This window comes from Furipterus horrens, unplaced genomic scaffold (genome assembly GCF_987537825.1).
Source record: "Furipterus horrens unplaced genomic scaffold, mFurHor1.1.pri manual_scaffold_16, whole genome shotgun sequence".
Taxonomy (NCBI): Eukaryota; Metazoa; Chordata; class Mammalia; order Chiroptera; family Furipteridae; genus Furipterus; species Furipterus horrens.
The window spans coordinates 13,322,949-13,337,169 of NW_028327186.1; the positions used below are offsets into that span (position 1 = coordinate 13,322,949).

Genomic DNA, 14,221 nt, shown 5'->3' on the forward strand with positions numbered 1-14,221 from the left:
TTTGTAGGTGGGGAAACTGTTCAGAAAATTTTAAGTGCTTTGCCCAGGATTACGTAATGAAAGAATCCCGGAGCAGCCAGGAGAGCTGAGCCTGGAACTCGGGCCCAGCTGCAGTCCCGACACCTGTGTCTCCCACCGCACAGATGTGGCCGTCGCTGCCACCTGTTCCGGGTCAGTCCTGCTTCCTCCTAAGGTCACCTCTTCCCCGGGGACACTGACTCCTTCCTGCTTTGCCATCTAAACTCTTTTTTTCTCCTTGGTGAGTCTGGAATCAGGCAGGACATTGAGATTCCAGTCAGGGTCCTGCCTGGTGTTACTCAGTCCCCGGTCCCCGCTCTGATCTGCGCTGGCGTCCGCCTCCCAGGCTCCGTGCGGCTGGCTGCTGTCTGAAGTCCGTGGGGGGTCAAGAGGAAGAGGAGAATGCCCTCTTGCGCATTTGCTCCTGTCCCCGTCACCAAATCCCCTCTGGCGTCTTGAAGCGCTTTGTTGGGAATGACTGTCTCAGTCAGTGTCTTTCTTACGCTGGAAAACTGTTCCCTTACCCCTTGGCTCTGCCTGCCCGCCATCCCCGACCGTATTTACTGCTGCAGCCGTTTCTCGTGCGGCGCCGGGCTCTCAGCCTGCCTGGCCTTCCTCTGGGTCGCCGGGTCCTGCCCGGCATCCTTGCGTCTCGGTCAGTGTGGAGCCCGCCCTCCCTGCTGACGGGCGCCGCCCTTGCAGTGCTTTGGACTGTCCGTCCGTCTCTCCCGGCCTGTGGGGTTTCAGCTGAGAAATGGTGATCGCCCCACGAGTGCGTTTCCTGTGTAGGGGACGGCCTTCCCACCGGCCCCCACGGCTGTCTTTAGAATTCTTTCTTTACCATTGACTGTTGACTATTGACAGCTCTTAATGTAATTGTTGGAGGAGGTCTTTCTGCATTGAAATAATTAGTTCTGTTAGCTTCTTGTATGTCCGGCTCCTTCTCCAGGTTTGGGAAGCTCTCATCTAGCAGTGGTTTAAAGAGACCTTCTGTTCCCTCCCCCGTTTGTTCCCGTTCTCGGCCCCCATTACCCGGTGCTGCCCTTTCTCGTGGAGGCAGATAGATCTTGGGTCTCTCTCCTCTTCCACGCGACTCATTTGTAGATTTCTGCCTTCTCTCCCATGAGGTCTGCTCTGTTTCCAGGACTTCCTTTTTTTATAGTTTCAGGGCTAAGTACTTTGGGTAAAGTACTTTTTCTGTTCATTAATTTTATTCCTGATCTCACTGAGCTGTCCTTCTGAGTTTTCTTCTATCTCCTTGAGTTCCTTCACGACAGTGATTTTGAGTTCGCTGTCATTGTGATCCCCGTCTCCCGTGACTTTGACTTTGGGTTCTGGAGGACTGTCGTTTTCTTTCTGTGTTACCGTGTCAGCTGGCTGTTCATCATGCTTGATGGGTTGTTCCTCTGTGGCACATCTGAAGTCGTGAACACCTTTCCTATTTGGGGACTGTTTTGATTTTAACAGTTGAGCAGGTTGATGATTAGGAGTCTTTCTTTTGTTTTCCAGTAGATGGTGCTGTAGCGCAAGGTTGTTTGTCATTTTTCCTCTTACCTGAGCTACTTGCACCTCCAGACCCTGGGGAGAGGGGCATCCCTGTGGTTTCCAGAGTCACCTGGGTGACAGGGCGGTGGGTGGCTCCTCTGTGTCTGGGTTGCTCAGGTCCCACCGCAGCCAGGGGAGGAGGGCGTGTGGGTTCGGAGCCTCCACGCTGCTACCCGGTCCCTTTGGCAGCTGGCCCTGCTGTGCTCTGGCTGACAGGCCAGGTGCGTGCGTTCCGCCCCTGTGGCTGCCTCTCCTGCCCACTGCAGGGTCACGGAGTGGCGGCTGCTCCTGACTCCTGCTCGGCTGCCCCATCTGCTGGAGGCACGGGCCCCTCTGCGGCGGCCAGCGGTCAGGGCTGTGTGCGCCGCCCCTGCCCGTTCCCTGTCCGGCCTCCCCTGTGAGTCCTGACCCACCTGCCTTTAGGTGGATGGACTGTGCATCTCTCAGTCCTCCTGCTGTATTGACCAGGGAACCTTATGGTTAGAGGTGACCTACTTGCTGTAAATTTAAGGGGACACCCAAAGGGGTCGTCTCACTCCCCGGTGGTGCTTGCATCCCATGCGTCTGTTTTTAGGCCAGGACACTGCGGTTTCTGTTACTATAGCGTGTGATACAGTTTGGTGCCTCCGGCTTTTACTTGTTTCTCAGGCCTTCTCTGGCTATTCGGTGTGTTTTGTGGTTCCATGCAATTGTTTTTTTCTATTTCTGCAAAAAATTCCATTGGAATTTTTGATGAGGGATTGCACTGAATTGATGGATCTAAGGCTCCGATTGTACCATCTGGACTCTCTCCTCTCACTTCTGCTGTCTCTGCTCGGCTCCTTTCTGTCAGCGCGTGTTCCCCACGCGGCAGGTGAGTGGCCGCCCGCATGCCCCAGACACGCCTCAGGTGTCAGGTCCCCCACGGAGAGAGGCTCTCCTGTGATCCTGTGTTAACTTCACAGAAACGGTTGAGTCATCCTCCATGGTCATGTGCCCATCCGGGAACTTGTCACTGCTGCTGCCAAGGCGAGGAATATGTAGCCTGTCCTGCAGCAGAGGGCATGGTATTTAACAGCCCAGCAGGACCACATGGAAACAGGGAGAACACACGGGGCAGATGGAATCAGAACTGCCGCTGTCTGCTCCCCGTGGGGTGGCTCAGATAATTCACTGGGGGGTTAACGCAAGCGCACTGTAGGATCGAAAAGCTCTAGGCAAATATAAAAGCCAGTTTTTAAAGGTCCGGTTCTGTTACGTCAGGTTCTCCTGAGACCCTCAGCGTGTGCGTGTGCCAGTCTGAGTTTCCCTCGCTGTGAGAGGGCAGGGCTGGTGGCCGTCGGCACGTGCTCCGGGTGTGGAATCTGTGGCCGCTGCTCAAGAGCCCGGGGACGCTCCCTGGTGTAAGAGGAGAAAGCAGATAGGACCTGCACCTTCCGTGAACTTGGGGGAGGCTCCCAACATGAGTGGTGCCTCAGCGTCGCCTTGTGCCTCCACAGAGGCGTGCTGAGCAGTGACGGCCGTGCGCTCAGGACCCGGCGCAGCGGTTGCTTCGCACGCCTCACTGAGAGTTACCGTGTTGGTTTTCAAGATGGCCACACTCCACGTCCCATCCTTTTCATGTGTGTATGGGCAGTAGCTCTGAGTCACAATAAACCGAGCAAGCTAAGGCGATGGATCTACAAGGCCATTTATCGTCTTCAGGTGTTATTTTCAATGATTGCTGGTTTGTTGACTCATACGAGAGCTACTGTTGTTCATCCCCTTTAATACATAACTCAGGAAACGGGACTGGAAAGATGAAAGTGACTCTTAAATATCATTGTCACCTCTCAAGGCTGGTAGTTTTCATAACAGAAAGCGATTAGATTCTTATTCTTCATTACATACTTACTAGTGCTAGAGTTTTCAAAAATAAGAGAAGCTGCAGTTGGCATTAGAAGTTTTAAGTTTGAACAGGAGTGTCTGGGCAGCAGCGTCTTGTCTTTCGAGGCCCTGCGTCGTGAACGTGGCTTCCTAGCAGGCTAAGACGTTCTGCTTCTCAAGAGCGTAGCGGTCGTTATGAGTCACTCCGACTACCATCAGACGGTTTGAACCAGTACAGATAATCACTGCATTCATCTTCCTGGAAAAGCAGCATTAGAGTAACCGAAAAAGAGAAGAGCATCACTTCCAGAAATAGCTGATTATTCAGGACTCAGTCTTAAGGAAATTGTTATTTGAGAGGCTTTACTCAAACCTGTGCTGCCTCCTTGTTTGGGCACGTGAGCGTGTGTTTGCAAGGCTTCCTCTTTGAGGGGGGAGGTTGCCACAGCCTGCGCAGGCCGGTGACACCTTTCTTCTCACGTCCAGCTACGTGGTGAACATCGGCCTGATCGACAAGCTGCGTGGCTGCTTCCTCTCGGTACAAGGCCCGGTGGATGAGAACCCCAGGTGGACCGCACTCCTGCAGCACGCCGCGGGACTCCTGCAGGGCGCCTGCACTCTGTGCTGGGCTGTCACCGGAAGGTAAGGCGCCTCCTTGACATCTGTCTAGACTGAACTTGTGAAATGTCTCTAAAATTTTGCCCATTTTGAGGCCGTTTCATAGGGAGGCAGGGGGTGATCTTGGCCTCTTCTTCCTTTGTCCTACCTCTGTCCTCACTGGCTCCCCATATTGAAATATGGCTACAACCTCCTGTCAGAGACTGGTTTCCTGGTTGGTGTCACTGCTAGAAAAGACCTTAGAGGACAGCCAGTCCATCTACACTGGGGTCCAGAGGAACCAAGTAAGTGTCTTCGCGTCAGCGCATCAGTGACAAAGCTCAGTCACAGCAGGCCAGGCCCTAAGCACAGTGTCACCGGCCTCAGAGCGCTGGGACCATGGCTGCAGCCTGCGGGGTTTGTCCTTTGTGTGAATCACGTGAGGGTAGCCAGGGACCTGTGCTTACCCCACCCTGTGGACTGTCCTCAGGACGGTCACTCTCCAGGAGGGGCAGGGGAAGCCCTCCTGTGCTTTCCTCTTCCCTCCCACTGAGCGAGAAGCATTCGCAATGGTGACTCCGCGTTTCTGGTAGGAATGTGACATGTCTCTCAGATATGTTGAGGATCTTCAGTAAAATCGTTTTCTTTTAAATTCTAAGCAGCCCTGCATGCAAGTTATCTTTTAGGGATTTGTGAAGAATAAAGCTAATTCCCTTGGCTGGGGGGCTCAGGTGGCTGCAGTGTGGCCCCACACACCACGAGGTTGTGGGTTCCGTCCCCAGCTGGGGCACATTGGTCCCTGGTCGGGGAGACAAGTGGCCCCTGATTGCTGTTCTGTCCTCCTTCAGTCTCCAGCATTTCCTGACCCCATCAGACCACACACGTACCTCTTAATATTTACAGACCATTTCATCTGCTTCCCCTTTCTTTGTGGAAATTATGTTTTTAAACTATAAACGACAGTGACCTGTCCAAAGCACTTTGTTACATATATTGCATAGAGTTTCTGCACAAGGTCACAGTGCATCTGGGGAGAGACGTGTGGCTGTTGTGACGTTGGAGCACCTGTTTGGGCTGCCAGGGGAAGGCGCGTGCTCAGTGCCCATTTGTGACCAGCAGGAATCAGGAATCAGAGACAAGGAGGAGCCAGAGAGGCCTTCAGAGATCGTCCCTACGCGTTGGCTGCCCTGAGAGAATTAAATTCCCTAATCGAGAGCCCTGGCTTTGTGTAAACACGGCTGTCTGCTGGTGGTCCACCTCTGTCCTGCTGTCATTGTGCCCCTAATCTCCTAATTCCTACCTGGGTTTTCTGAAAGACAACTTGGCTGTCAGAATTGATGCCATTATCCTTGCTCCAGTACGGGGGAGAAAAGCACTACTTGGTTTTGAGCAATGAACTTGCGTTTCTTGAAGGAAAAATTGAAATTGCAATCTTCTCATAAGAGGATTGATTTTACATTAGAGTTACTCCAGAGTTTTAATATGGGAATTGTCCACAAACTACCACTTAAAGTTCAACGATCTGTAATAGGACTTTCAAAAATGCCTGTTTCTTTGGCCTTTACTGTTATCAGTTTTCCATTCTGCCTCCACACCTCAGGGCAGTGTGTCATGAGGCCCCCTCGGGTGCTGGCCCCTTAGCCCCGCTGGGAGGTCAGAGCGTGGGCCTCTCACCGCACCGGAGTCCGGTCTGGATTCGGAGCTGTGCTGGCACCACAGTGCGAGGGCCGAGAAGCAGGGCTCCACAGGGGGGGGGGGGGGGGGGGCTGCACAGAAGAGGAGCTTGTCAATCCTGGCCAGTTCTGAATTCTAGAATATTTTTATGCCAAGAGATGTTTGTCGTTCTGTGTATTTGTGGTTTTCGTCATCATATCCATCAACCACACTAACAGAATGGGTTCTAGACAAGGTTCCTGGAAACCGATGTCAAAAAAAGACAAGAATGATTTGTAAGTCAGCCCAGTAATGGTGTGGTATAAATGAATGTTTCCCAAGTGTTCAAGGGTGCTTGAGAACCGTTTGATCAGGCAAAGGTAAACGTGGACTCCGCCTGCCCGAATTACTTACTCACTCATTCATTAAACAAATATTTATGTAGCCCTTGCTCTGTGCCAGGCCCTGTGCTGGGTGTGGGAGAAAGCAGAAATGGCTCAGACGCCTGTCCCGTCCTCAAGGACCTTGTCACCTATGCCGATATCCTCCGTGTGGGACAGAGGCTGCAAGGAACGTGGAGAGCACCGAGGGCGGCCTGCCCAGCACTCCGTCACGGCGGAGTTCAGAGGAGGAGAGAGCGCTCTTATTGAAGGAACTGGCTATTTTCTAGAGCGACTAAAATTTCATGTGGACCTTGAAAGATAGAAGGGGTTAGAACACTTAGTGTTGAGAAACAAGTAAACAAAGACAAAAGCAAAATCAAAGGCATCACACAGAAAAACAGGAAGACTAGATAGAGGCTGACTTTGCTGGGTGTTGAGGGATACGCAGGGGCGATCTGGCGCCTCCCCGGTTCTTAGGAGGTTCAGATGTGACAGGAAACGTGGAAATAACGTGTGAACCATGGAACGTGATCTGCTGGGGAGCGGTGGTGGCAGTGGGGTCAGTACAGCCTTTGATCGGGATCGTGACATGCTGAAAACCGTGTTTGGGGGCGGGCATCGGGTGCCACGTGAGGATGTGTTACAGAGACACAGAAAAGCGCAAGGAGCGGAGAAGGGGGTGTTTCAGGGCCTCTGGTCCTCGGTCGTGTGGTTTGCCAGCCTCCCAGGCGCCCAGGCTGCAGCCCGTCCCCTCTGCCTCACCCCTTCCCCGTACCCGGGCCTCATCTGCCACCCCGTCGGGTTGCCTAGGAGGAACCTGAAAGCCACCGTAATGCAGTCTCCCTTTCCGGTTTGACTCTCTTCAGTAACTGCATCCTAACAACATTTGAGAAGCTCCATTGACAGGGAACTCATTACTTGAAAAGGGAGCCTGTTCTGCATTGATCACTTCTAAAGCCTAAGAAGTCTTTCTCTCTGCCCGGCTGCGATCCATGTCCCCTGCTGCTGGCCCGTCCTCGCCCTGCGGGCCCCCCAGCTCCTCTGGCCTCTCCCTTCCACGCCGCCTCCTCTGCTTCTCTTCTCCTGCCGGCTACTCTGGCTATGTAACAAAGTTCTCCAAAATTCAGTGACATGAAACAGCAGTGGGTGAATCTCACAGGTGCTGGGTGTCAGGAAGTCGGTCACAGTGCAGAGAGGGTGGCTCAACTCTGTCCCCGGTGTCTGTCCTCAGTGGGAGACTCGAAGGCTGGAGGTTGGAAGCCTCTGAGCGATTGTTCGCACCTGTCTGTGGTTCGAGTGGCTCTTACCTGGGGGGCTTTCCCTGGGGGGTCTCCCCTCTCTTTCCTTTAAGGACACACTTGCAGTTGGCCCCCTGGCTGTAGAACTTGGAGGCAGGATCTCAAGAGGAAAACCTTTGTGCAGCATGTGCTGGAGAGCACCTGTTTGGGGGTCCGAAAATGTGGACACACTTCCTGCTCTCGCAGCTCTGTGACCCGTGGCGAACCGTGCCAGGCCTGTTGCTCGTGTTAGGAAAGTGAATTTGGTAATTCTTCCCTCATGAGGTTGGACGGGGCAGGGGCAGTTGGGAACCAACACGTGTCACCCTGACCACCTGCCTGAGCGCTATTTTTAATATGTATTTATAATATCCCACTTTGTTCCAAAAAGGATTTCAGCTGGCTTACAGAAGTACAGGGTGGGGCAAAAGTAGGGCGACAGTTGTTCATATGGAAAATAATACAATAATAAAGAAGAATACAAGAATAAACTCTGTGTTTCCTGTACTCACAACTAAATCTGCTTTTGCCTCACCCAGTATATACTTTAAAAAAAAAAACCTGAAAAATTAGGACAAAAGAAAATAAATAGGAAAAAGTAAGTCAAGTCAGCATATACAGTTAAGACACAAACCATGTCGATAATAAGACGTTCCTCTTGGAATTCCTACTCTCAATCTCTAACAGGAACTTACATTTAGTATGTCATTGGCTTTCATTCAAAATTGGTGATTCCTCCTGCCTCACTGTGCTCATGATTCCGGTCATCTGATCTGATTTTAAGACCCCAAACCTTACTTACCTTTAACCTCTGTCTCCCAGAATCCAGTTCTCTTGTATCCAGTTCAGTCAGGGTTGCTTGCCTTGGCGACACGAGCGGGAGCCTACTACTTATACCTGTTTCTCACTCTTTGTCTACTTCCAATTCATTAGTTCCCGTGTCCTATATGTTTTATGTCTTCAGATGAAAACATTTCCCTACGGAACTAGGCTAGCTGTCCTGGCCACTCCCCTCGGACACCCAGCACCAGGCTGGAAACAAAGAAAAAACTCAGGAAATGGCGGTTGATTGGCAGTTAGCAATGCCAGCCTGTACTGTTGACCTGGGCCAGGGCCCCGTCCTAGATCTGCTCTTAACAAGGAGCAGGGGTGCCCCCCTCTCGTTCTTCTCTCGGAGGTCAGAGGAGGGGCCCTCCGTCCTGCAGCATGCCTCACAGAGGGCACGTCTCCCTCACTTCCCTCCACTGGTTTGGCAAACCTTTCTTCAGTCCTTTTTCTCAAGCGCTTGCTATGTGCTGACACTTGTCAAGGTATTGGGGACCCAACAGTTAGCAAACTACCTGCTCTGAGGGAGCTTATAGTCCCAACAGGAGAGCGAGATGGCAGTGATGGTGACGTACGGAACAGAGCACGGTCCAGGCAGAGGGACCCGGGCAGGGGCTGCCGCAGGACACTGTCCCTGTCAGGCGAAGTGAGGTGGTGGCACCCTGTCGCTCGCCGGGCATGTCCCAGAGACAGAAGGGTGAGCAGGGGGGAGGGGCTCAGAGGAGGAGCCAGCAGCGAAGGAGAGAGGAGGTCGGAGGGAGAGTCCGAGGAGTTAGGGTGTTTGGGAAGGGGGATGGGAAGCCCCTGGGGGCGATGGAGCAGGCCAGCCGCAGGATCTGATGGTGAATGAGGGAAAAGGGCTGTTCGCTTTGCGGAGACGGGATCGGAGGGGTGAGCGTGGGGGGCGGGTGGGCAGGCCCAGGCAGCCCTGGGGGGCCCGGTTCTCCGCACAGCCTCTCGCCCGGCAGAAGCGGGCACCTTCCCTCGGCAGCACATCGGAGGCCCTGGCAGAGCTCCTTCAGCCTCACTGCCAGATCCTCAAGACAAGAGGGACCCCAAATACCAGCTAAACTAGCCAAAATCAGCACAGCGCCCTTGGGTGAAACTACAGATGTCAGACGTGTCCCACCGGAGAGTCAGTCTGGGACGATAGCCCAGACCAGGGCCACATCTGCTGCCTTCGGTCCCACCTCAGGGGCCCCTCCTGCCCTTCTTCCTGTAACCTTTGGGTGTCCTGGGCCCATCGCCTCTTTACCTTCCCCTTTCTCGGGCCTCCATTAAGACCCCAGCCAGAGCCCAGAGTTTCTTTTCAGTGGCCTCATCCTAAAATCCCATGGAATCTCAAGGGACACCAAATAAGTCAAACAGCCTTAAAAACGAGCAAAGCTGGAAGACTCACACTTGCTGATTTCAAAACATTACTGCAAAGATCAAGGAATCAAAACAGCATGGTCCTGGCATAAAGGCAGACATATAAACCAATAGAATAGAATAGAATAGAATAGAACCCAGAAATAAACCCTTGCATATATTGGCAAGTCATTTCTGACAAGCGTACCATGACCATTACATAGGAAAGGGCAGTCTCTTCTGTAAATGGTGCTGGGAAAACTGGACATTTATTCTCAAGCAAAGGAGTGAAGCTGGACGGTCACCTAACACCTAACTCATGATGGATCAGAGGCCTAAATGTAAGACCTGGAACTATTTAACTCGTAGAATAATATATAGGGCAAAGCTCCGTGACACTGGATTTGGCAGTGATTTATTGGATGTGACACCAGAGCTACAGGCAATAAAAGAAAAAGTAGACAAGTTGGACCTCATGGAAAAATTTTATTTTGTGCATCAGAAGATGCTATCAACAGAATAAAGAAGCGTCCCAAGGATTGGAGAGAACATTTGGAAGTCATGTATCTGATAAGGGATTGATTATGCTATCCAGAAATTATGGAAAATTCCTAAAACTCAACAACAACAAAGCCTGATTGAAGGAATGGTAAGAAGAAAAAAAAAAAAGCAAACAAAAATCAACTTGAGTAGAAATAATGAAGGACTTAGGGAGACGGTTGCTGGTGATGGTTGTGCAACATTATGACAGTATTTAATACCATTGAATTGTACAATTAAAAGATAAAATAGTAAATTTTATGTTATGTGTATTTTACTATAATAAAAAATATTGGGGAAAAAGAATAATGCCCCTGCCAAAGATATCTATATCCTAATCCCCAGAACCTTATAAAGGTGTTTCCTCACCTGGCCAAGGGGATTTGCCTAAATGACTTATTATCCTGAGATGGGAGATTCTCCTGGATTATGCAGCAGCCCTCATGTGATCACAAGGGTCATTGTGAGGGGAGGAAGGAGGCCAGGGTCTGCCTGAGAGATTTGAGGGTGGAGGATGGGCCCTGAGCCAGAGAATGCAGCCTTCTGTAAAACCTGTGAACGGCAGGAAACGGGTTTCTCCCCAGAGCCGCCAGAGGGAACACAGCTGTGGTGACACCATGACTTTAGCCCAGGGAGACCTGTGCTGGATTTCTAACCCCCGGAACGGTGCTGTGATAATTTATTCCAGCAGCAAGCAGGGCAGACCTATTGCTACACCGACCTGCCTTTATTAGCCTGTAACCTCCTCTAGGACAGGTGCCTGGTCTTTCTCTGCTTTGCACATTACAGATGGTCACTGTTCCTGGAGCACAGGTAGTTCTCTGGTCTCGTGGGAGGGTCACACAAGGTGCCTCGGGGGTTCCAGGACGAAAGGAGTGAACAGGCCCAAAGCCCAAAGCCTAGAGCACCCTGGGAGGCCACCTGCACTGGAGGAGGTCAGGGTGGGTACTGCCCAGGCAGAAATCCAGGGCTGGGGCAGGCAGCCGACAAGCCAGGAACAAACGGGGGAGCACGTCGTGTCGGGGGCTGTCACCGCTGCTTTGGGGGCCAGCGAAGGCCTGTACATAAGTGGTTTAAAATTCCAAATTGGTGGTGGGTGGCCCTTGAATCAGGCCCACACACGTCACTGCATTTCTTGCCTGGCTGTCCTCTGCTTTCAGGCCACATTGGGGTTCCCGGCCCTGTCCAGGACTGTGCGTCATTTTCCAAATTGATTCTGCCTTTTAATGCACAGAAGTGAATATGCTGCTGAGATCTCTAGTCCTAAAGACCAAACAAAAACACTTGAAACTTTGGTAAAATGTAGAAGATCTCGAAGTGTAACATACAGAATTTCAGATCTGATTTTTAAAAAATATTTTCCACATATTTTTTTAAAAAGATTTTATAGCCCATGCCTGATATGAATAAAACCTTTTACTTTTTTATTATAAACATTCAGGCTTGAAGTGATTGTATCTGACAGTTAAGACCAACAGAAGCCAGCGGCCTGTTCATGGACAAATTATCTGTATTTCAGACTAAATCAAAAGTAAACATTCTCTGAAGTCCTTCAGGGCTGCATTAGCGCGCGCCCCCCCTGCTCCCCTACGGTACCATGAGTGCTCCTTTCCCGAAACAATACGGGTGCCTTGTGAGCCATTTCCATCCGTCTGGGTTCTTGAACGCTTATTTAATGGGCTTTTCTGAAGGAACGTTTCTGCTTTCTCAGGAGAATGCACGGAAGGTCCTGGGATGTGCTGCTTTGTAATCTGTGATCAGTATTTGCTTGAAAAATGGGTTGGGGCAGGGAGAGGGGGAAATACTCTGATGACTTTACTGATTTTTTTTTTTTTTCTTATATTTATCCTTTGAAGAAGTAATAGCAGTGAATTTGTGTCGTTTACTAAATCCTTGGGGAGAATAAGCATTGAGAAGCTTTGAATGTTAAGGCTGTACTCCTGAGTATCTGCAAGTGAGCATGCTGACCATCAGTTTAAAAACAGCCAGGCAGAAGGGGTGGGGGGCGGGGGGCGGCCTTCTCTGTTCAGGCAGCAACTGTCACTCATCCCCGGGGCGCTGAAGCCTGGTGGGAAGTAGCTTTAGGGAAAAATGTCTTCTGACTTGTCACTGGTTCTGAAAAGCAGTCAGTGCTAAACAAACACAGACCCCTTTTTGGAACCTATATAATAAACTCAGACACATTAATTTCTGCTCACGTCTCCAGTCAGGGTCTGACCCCGGACTCCCGGGCTGTGGGGGAGGGAAGGGCCAGCAACGCAGCTCACAGAGCGCAAGGGTCCGATGTGCCCCTAAGCACACAGATATTCTCTCGTAACATTTTGTTTTTATCAAGTCCCGTAAGATAAAAAGTTTTCTCCATGATGATGCAAGATTACAGTCTGTGTACTTTGTTTAACAGTCCAGTGAATCCAAGATTTGACATAAGAGAAGGGATGGACAGAAAAGAAGAGGCCATCCCTAAAAGTCCTGGTGGTCCCCCTGCCTGTGCCACCAACAAATGTGTGTGACCTACAGCACATCACCTAATCGCTCAGGGTCTCAAGTGCTTCATGCATATGCAACAAAGAGAACAGTTCCTTCCCTACCGGCTGTGACAAGCTGAGGAGATGTGGTGGGAGACAGGAATGCACTTAGTAGGTCCTCGCATCACTAAGACAACAGGGTCTTCTGAGAGCTGTGTCCTATCTTGCCTTCGGCAATGTCAGCCACACCGCACATCCGGGAAAGAAATGCTTACTATGGTGGCGTATAAAGCTCCACTTTGATGCAAGTAGCAGATTAAAGTGAATAAATAATGCCTTGGTGGGGGAGGGGGAGTTACGCATTAGAAAAATAGACAAGATCTAGAAAGTTGCCAGCCAGGACTCCCAGCTTCTTATTCAATTAACAGCATCTCTGTGCTTCTGGGCAAGGTGCTGAGGTGACCCTTGCACTCGAATGCCTCTCCCATTGCAGATTCCAGCTGAAAGGAGCGTATCCAGAAAGGAAGCTGAGTCACAACAGCTCTGGTGGACTCTGTCTGGTTTGCCCAGACCTGGGATCTAAGCAGTGTAGGGCTACCTGGGCTGTGAAGGACAGGTTTTTGTTCCCTCATTACACAACGCAGCAGGTCTGCTTTTAATGGTCTGCTTGTCTTGTTCCTGTAAAAATGCTCACATCCTTTAAATAGGTTTCAAGGGTTGATTGTTTCTTTGTCAGGTCATACAGCATATTTGACAGTAATCGCCAGGATCCCACAGGCCTGACAGCGGCTCTCCAGGCCACGGACCTCGCTGGGGTTCTGCATATGCTCTACTGCGTCCTCTTCCATGGCACCATCTCGGACCCCGGCGCCGCCAGCCCCAAGGAGAGTTACACCCAGAACACAGTCCTGGTGGCCATTCAGAGTTTACGTTTCTTCAACAGCTTTGCAGCTCTTGATCTGCCTGCCTTTCAGGTACGAAGCACCGGCTGGTGTTGGCGCCAGCCCACCACGAGGCCGTGTTCTCAGTGCAGACGCACACGCACGGGGTTCTCCTCCTGAGCTGGGCCTGAGGGGGACCCGCGATAAAGGCGTTTGCAGCACTTGTCCCCTCGTCAGTGCCGGGGAAAGTAACGGTTTCTTACATCCACGAGACCCAAAGTCGATCCGTGGTTTTGATTGGCACGACTTTCTGTGGATGATTTCACTGGCCCGTGTGGTTAACTGTGCAAACCCCTGTAAATTTTTATAGCTAAAGAAAGAAAAATTGTTTTATGCTGTAACACCAGACTGTCAGCTTAGAAACAGGTATTTTTCGGGTTGGAAATTTAATTTTCAAAAACACTGAGCCTTTGGAACCAAGCAAAGCCCCAAGGAGGAGACTTTCTCTGTCAGTTTATTAACTGAGAAGTGATTTCATTAAAAAAGGAACAAACTTGGCAGATGAAAACCCATAATTTAGATGAATTGCTTTGCTCAGAGGGAAGAGGCTGTAGAGATACCAGTGTATGAAAACTGGTCTTGGGCCATTTCAAGTTGCAAGGAAGAGTTCTGTTTTGTCGAAGGTGCAATTCTTGACTTCCTGTCTTTCTGTTACAACAGGAAAGCAGTGAATGAGTTGTTCCATTGGATTCAGTATCTTTTAACCTTGTAGTTAGTTTATCCATCACAGGGACAGGAATCTCTTCCTCAGGGTTAACGCTTTTCCGTTCCCAAAGCAACTG

General features: G+C 50.8%; 1 protein-coding gene across 3 annotated transcripts in view; it reads left to right on the forward strand.

Moving 5' to 3' along the window:
- The window catches only part of SCAPER (S-phase cyclin A associated protein in the ER), a 115,382-nt gene that overhangs the window by 78,209 nt on the left and 22,952 nt on the right, over positions 1-14,221 (forward strand). For all 3 annotated transcript variants that reach the window (XM_090263625.1, XM_090263626.1, XM_090263624.1), the window contains 2 exons: positions 3,895-4,050; positions 13,235-13,472. In XM_090263625.1, coding sequence (XP_090119751.1) covers positions 3,895-4,050; positions 13,235-13,472 — 394 coding nt within the window. The remainder of the gene's footprint in view (positions 1-3,894; positions 4,051-13,234; positions 13,473-14,221) is intronic.